Raw genomic sequence first — 7,330 nt, forward strand, 5'->3', positions numbered from 1 at the left:
TGGTAAAACATGCTAACATGGCTACTTGTGGTAAAACATGCTAACATGGCTACTTGTGGTAAAACATGCTAACATGGCCACTTGTGGTAAAACATGCCAACATGGCCACTTGTGGTAAAACATGCTAACATGGATTACTTGTGTCCTTCCCTGGCTCAGTGGTGAAGCAGAGGATGCAAATGTACAACTCGCCGTATCGAGGGCTTTGGGACTGCCTCCAGACGGTGACGCGCACCGAGGGAATCGGAGCCTTCTACCGCAGCTACAGCACGCAGCTGACCATGAACGTCCCCTTCCAGGCCGTTCACTTCATCACCTACGAGCTGATGCAGGAGCAGCTGAACCCGCACAGACACTACTACCCCGGCAGCCACATCGTGTCGGGGGCGGCGGCGGGGGCCATTTCCGCAGCAATAACCACGCCGCTCGACGTCTGCAAGACTCTGCTCAACACGCAGGAGAACGTGGCGCTCAACTCGGTGAACATCAGCGGACACTTGTCGGGCATGGCCAACGCCTTCAGGACCGTGTACCGGCTCGGCGGTTTGCCGGCTTTCTTCAAAGGGGCCCAAGCCCGCGTGATATACCAGATGCCCTCCACCGCCATCGCGTGGTCGGTGTACGAGTTCTTCAAGTACTTCCTCACCAAGCAGCAGCAGCTGCAACAGGAGGCCAGACGGATGTAAATGGAAAGGGTGTTTGGGGAAAACTAACTACACCTTTTGACTGGAACTGACGGAGGAAGACTCAAACCTGACTCTGTTTTTTTTAGTTATTGTCTCACAGGGAAGTCGTCTTTGTAAAGGAGTGACTCCTTATTGTTCATTTACCGAAATCTGTGTGGGTAATCACGGTAAGTAATGTTGCACAACCAGGATATGCAACAACAGAGATGACTAATCTTTAAAAGGACAGAGAGTTGTTGTCTGCTTCCTCCTCCGCTCCACAAACACAACTCCCTCTTCTACACGTGGAGAGCCTATGATGAAGTTGGCATGAACGATGCTTAGCGCTCTAAATATAGGATATTTTTTATTTATTTTGTTAGCTTCCGGAGCTTGTATTTTACGGATGTGGAAGAAACACAATGGCCTTTGTTTTTATTTCATTGTGTATATTTATGAAAAACCTCACATTATAACCAATTCCTCTTTTGGCTCCGCGGCGAACGCAACACTTCAGCTTTCCAAGTACCTCGTAAATATTTAATGCTGCTTTTAGCTTTTTGGTTTCTTCTCCCGTTTGCCCTTTGGTTTGTGTGAGCATGATCCAGCACTCTCCTCTTGCTACAGCATCACCATTTATTGAAAGAGCTAACGTTTGCGTTCCTCTGGCCCTCCGTCGAGAGTATTTCAAACGTCCAGAGGGGCCGAAACGCTCGTTTCTTGAGTAAAGTTGAGGCTTCAGCAAGAGCAGGGTGCAGGATCTTCCTTTCAAGACTGTGATATATATATATATATATATATATATATATATATATATATATATATATATATATATATATATATATATATATATATTAGAGCCTGACCGATAAAGAATTTTTAATGTTGATACCGATACGACTATTAGGTTATCTAACCCTTGTGTCGTCTTCCCGTCAACCATGGGTAAAAAAAAAATTAAGGTTTTGGTGATGTTTTTTCAACATTATTATGGCTTTTTTTCACACATTCAGCACTTTTTCAATGTTTTTGGTGTATTTTGATTAATTTTAATGTTGACATTTTTAGCGCTTATTTCGACCGGCCCATTTTTTTGTGAGAAAATAATTAATTGAAAACGGGTCAAACTGACCGGAGGACAACATGAGGGTTATAATCCGATATGCCGATATATCAGCCGATATATATACTTTTTTTAAACTCCCAAAACGTGTGACAAAACCAACAAATTTCCCTAACATTAGTTATTTGAAGTTATTTAAGAGTTTTCACTAAAATATGATAATTTGTTTTATAGTCACATTCGAAGAGAGGAACGTGAAAATACAATAAAGTTGTGATAAATAAAATGTACAAAAATACAAACTTAACATATGGAACTTAATAAAAAATAATAATCAGTGTTACCAAGAGGAACGTTGTTGAGTGTCCTCTAGTGGACAGACGATCCAACGCCATCACTAACGGGGACGTTGTAGAGCGTCCTCTGGTGGACAGACTATGCAACGCCATCACTAACAGGGACGTTGCAGAGCGTCCTCTGGTGGACAGACTATGCAACGCCATCACTAACAGGGACGTTGTAGAGCGTCCTCTGGTGGACAGACTATGTAACACCATCACTAACAGGGACGTTGAAGAGCGTCCTCTAGTGGACAGACTATGCAACGCCATCACTCAGAACATGGCTGACAGTCCGTTTTTATTTTTTAAATGTTCATTTTTATAATTTTTTTTTTTAATCGGCCATTCTAAATGCTTATACCGATAGATCGGGAAATGCCTAATAAGATAAAATCGTCCCGCCCAACATATAGGTCAAGCTCTAATATATAGGCAATTTTACTGCCCTCTGGTCTTTGAGAGACAATCCTTATTTCCATGTTTAATTCTTCTCGGGCATTCCCTGCTGAAGATAAAATCTTCTAGTCGCTCTTCACATCATAACTGGTCATATCTGACCTCTCTGAACTAAATGCTGTTTCAAGTTTTATCTCTGTGTCAAATTGTCAAGTGCCAGTCTGCAGAAAGTCTATTTTTATTATATCTTTTATTTTAAAATATTGTGTTGCTTTCAGTGCCGATTGCAAGAGCTTGTTCCTCTCAGTATCGAGGTGATTAAAGCGTAACGGTCCAGTTATCGGTCGTATTAAAGCCAACGATGCTCCTGAATCACGCACAGTAATAGGCTTTAAGTAATTGGCCCTGTCACATGTTACAGAAAGAAAGGCAGCTTGTTTATGTGTATTCAAAAAACATGAATATATTTTGAAAGTCACAATTTCTGAGAAACGACCTTATGCAGGTCCATAAGGTGGCTCAAATAAGACTATTTACTCAGGAAGGAGCCGTTTCTCATCCTTCACTACATAGTGATTCTTAATCTATACGTTTTACATACATACATACATACATACATACATATGATACATATAATACATACATGCATACATGCATACATATGATACATACATACATATGATACATACATACATATAATACATACATACATACATATAATACATACATACATATAATACATACATACATATAATACATACATACATATAATACTTACATACATATGATACATACATATAATACATGTAATACATACATATAATACATATAATACATACATACATACATATGATACATATAATACATACATACATACATATGATACATATAATACATACATATGATACACATATACATACATACATACATACATATGATACATACATACATATGATACATACATACATATGATACATACATACATATGATACATACATACATACATACATGCATAAATATAAAACATACATACATACATACATACATACATACATATAATACATGTAATACATACATACAGGCATATAAAACATACATACATACATATAATACATACATATAATACATACATATAATACATGTAATACATACATACAGGCATATAAAACATACATACATACATATAATACATACAAACAATACATATCAAACAAACATACATGCATATAAAACATACATACATTTAATACATACATACATATATATAAAACATACATACATAAATATAATACATACATGCATATAAAACCTACATATATACATATAAAACATACATACATGGATATAAAACATTTTTAGAGTATATGATTAGCGAAACCTAAAGTGCAGATTGTCTGTGATCCAACCATGACTTTTATTTTGAAACTGAGAAGCACTCTGTTACCATGGGAACAGCTGATAAACCGGCCACTCTATTTATTATTTTTTTATTTCCTCTCATCCTGTCGCAGTTTCCCATGTTTTCCTGTGTGCGTACAGCTCTCTCCAACCTCAAGACATTCCTTCATATACGGATGCAGATTTATTAGTTTTTAATGATGGAGGTTATTATTATTTTTATTTTTTTACTTCTTCGTTCCTTTTGCATAAGTTGTCTCCACCAACCCTTGAGCAACAGATTATTGTACCGTAGGTTAACGCTCAACATACCAAAGACATGAACTTTCCTTTCACCTGTAATTATGATGCCGTTTGGCTGGTTGTTATGACCCGTCACGCCCGTAGTTTCCACCCGGAGTCGTTTGGTAAAACAATACAGCGACCTAATTTTATTAAACGTACATAAACTGATTGTATTTAACCTTCCTGTTGTCCTCGGGTCGAATTTTATCCATTGTCCAAATATTTATATATCAGAAATCTGTGTTTAGTAGTGGAGAAAATAAGGTGGATAGTTCAGTAAAATCAATAATCAGTCCACTACTTTCATTGAATTTGGGTGTTTATATTCCATTTAATAGCATTTGTAAAAAACTATGATGAAAGAACATTGAAAAACATGACAAAGTCGTGAAAAAACAAGAAAGTAAAAGAAAAAGCACAGAAAACCATCGGGAAAATGACAAAAATGTTAAAATAACGGACGACGGGAAGACGACACAAGGGTTAATATACCTAGCTATATATTAATAATAACACATTTTCAAATTGAATATAACTTATTTATTAGCGAACATTAGTTGTGTTATTCCTGCAGATAGCACTGCCCCCCCCCCCCCCCCCCACACACACACACACATACACACACACACACACACACACACACACACACCATTTCTTTGTGTTGAATCATAATTCCCAAACGGTCTAAGTACTTTTAACGTGTCGTGTTTCTCACGTTTTAAACGAGACGAACAGCTGATTTTCATGATGTAATTTTAACGCTGATTACGCACAACTGATTTAAACTGATTTAAACTGATTTAAACTGATTTAAAGATGGAGGTCGGATGATTTTATTTGTTTTGTGTCATCTCCGTAACGGGAATGCTTGAAATGATGATGATGCAAATATGAAATGATTGTAATGCTGCTACGGTCGTAACAGCTGGAATAAACATGCAAGTGAATTATGTGTGTGTGTGTGTGTGTTATTGAGTGTATGCGTTAGTGTGTGTGTGTGTGTGTGTGTGTGTGTGTGTGTGATCACTTTCATTCCTCTGATCTTAACTATTAGTCAGAATGATTAATCATTTCTGCTTTTTTAACTCAAATATTAGGTATAATTCTATGTAAAGGAGGGTTATTGACCATGAATTGCAAAACTAGTGTAAAACTAGTAAAGTGGTGGTAGTGAAAAAAGTTAAAAAGGGACGGAAATGTCGGAAATTGGGTCTTTTTTCTACATTTATTCTTTGATAGGACAGTTAGGGGAGAAATGGGAAGACATGAAGGAAATCATCACGGGTCGGATTCAAACCCTTGACCTCTGTGTCAACGCATAAACCTCGATGTACGTGTGCGCCAGCTCTACCGCTGAACCAACCCGGCCACAAAATGTCAATCTTTTTGTCTGTTTTTTAACCCGGGAGGACAACACAAGGGTTAAAAGCATGTTAGCATTTAACCTGGCTGGCTGGACCAGGACCTGGTCCCGGGACGGTGTGGATGTGTTTAGACTGAGGCTCCTGTTAGCTCTGTGACACCCAGCAGGACAAATGACACCTTTATCACCTGATTGGTGGAACAAATGTGTGACCTAAAACATTGTGATCTAAGCTCTGGCTCACCTTCAACCTGAGGAGACGTCAAGTCAGCCAAAAACACTGGAAACACCTGGATCAGGTCTTACAGGGAGGATCCTGCAGGTGGTCTACAGCTCCAGTAGAGGGAGGAAGAGTATCATAAAGGTACACACACACACACACACACACACACACACACACACACACACACACACACACTCGACATCATTGGCTTTGGAGTGGGCGTAAACAGGACTTTAACTGTAATTAAAAAGGACAAATTGTTCCAAATATTGAAGAAAATACACAAACCTACTGCATACTTCCACAGACTGTTATTCAGCAGTACATGTAAAACAGTGCATTTTCAGATGGTCAATGTTTTTTGAGTTATGATTAATAATATTAACATTAATATTTTACTGGTGTTTTTTCTTGCGGGGTGCAAGTGTATCACAAAAACAACTTCCTCTCCTCCGCCTCTGCGTCCAGATCTTACCGCTCGCCCAAGATGATTGTGATTGGTGTAAATAAATGTGACCAACCCAGAGTGTTTTTTTTCCCCTCCTATCCCAGAATGCATCAGTGGTGTAGCCAGAACTGCCAGACCCAAGGGGTTAAGCCTCTCCTCTCAAAGCGTAGCTCGCTTGATCCCATTTTGATGCTAACAAGCCATCACCCGCCGTTAGCATCCCATTGACGGCCATTCATTTTGGCGCCACTCTGACAGTGAATAACGTTACATCTGAAGTGTTAAAAGACTCCATTAGTCTGTTGTTGTTTTTTCTAAAGAAACCCGACAATATATAAAAGGCTCCGTTACGTTGTATCTCACGTTATGGCTCCGTAGCAGACGACTTTATAGAAATAAGCTAACGATTGTGTCATAACGACAACTTACTGTCTCACAGTAGAGGAATTACCGTATTGTACAGGATAAGCTTGCAGACAGTTTGGACTTCCATCAGCTGTTTAAGTTTAATTACTAATGTTAACTAGCATGTTAGTTAGCAGTATTAACCTGTGTCTATGTTAATGTTAACTAGCATGTCAGTTGGCAGTAATTAGCCTGTTAGATTAGCCTGATAGACTTCACTATCTAAAGAGCTTCTTACAGACTTCACTTCCTAAAGAGCTTCTAATAGACTTCACTTCCTAAAGAGCTTCTTACAGACTTCACTTCCTAAAGAGCTTCTAATAGACTTCACTTCCTAAAGAGCTTCTAACAGACTTCACTTCCTAAAGAGCTTCTAATAGACTTCACTTCCTAAAGAGCTTCTAATAGACTTCACTTCCTAAAGAGCTTCTGACAGACTTCACTTCCTAAAGAGCTTCTAATAGACTTCACTTCCTAAAGAGCTTCTAACAGACTTCACTTACTAAAGAGCTTCTAACAGACTTCACTTCCTAAAGAGCTTCTAATAGACTTCACTTCCTAAAGAGCTTCTAATAGACTTCACTTCCTAAAGAGCTTCTAATAGACTTCACTTCCTAAAGAGCTTCTGATAGACTTCACTTCCTAAAGAGCTTCTGATAGACTTCACTTCCTAAAGAGCTTCTAATAGACTTGACTTCCTAAAGAGCTTCTGATAGACTTCACTTCCTAAAGAGCTTCTAATA

General features: G+C 38.4%; 1 protein-coding gene across 1 annotated transcript; it reads left to right on the forward strand.

The window, feature by feature from the left end:
• Positions 1-128: 128 nt before the first annotated feature.
• On the forward strand, positions 129-1,260 carry LOC117944273 (mitoferrin-1-like; the record flags this gene model as incomplete). The annotated part of the gene is made up of 1 exon (XM_034870932.1): positions 129-1,260. A coding segment is annotated over one exon (558 nt), but the record flags the coding sequence as incomplete, so codon positions are not given.
• Positions 1,261-7,330: the final 6,070 nt, after the last annotated feature.

The sequence above is a fragment of the Etheostoma cragini genome, chromosome 5 (genome assembly GCF_013103735.1).
Source record: "Etheostoma cragini isolate CJK2018 chromosome 5, CSU_Ecrag_1.0, whole genome shotgun sequence".
NCBI classification, from domain to species: Eukaryota; Metazoa; Chordata; class Actinopteri; order Perciformes; family Percidae; genus Etheostoma; species Etheostoma cragini.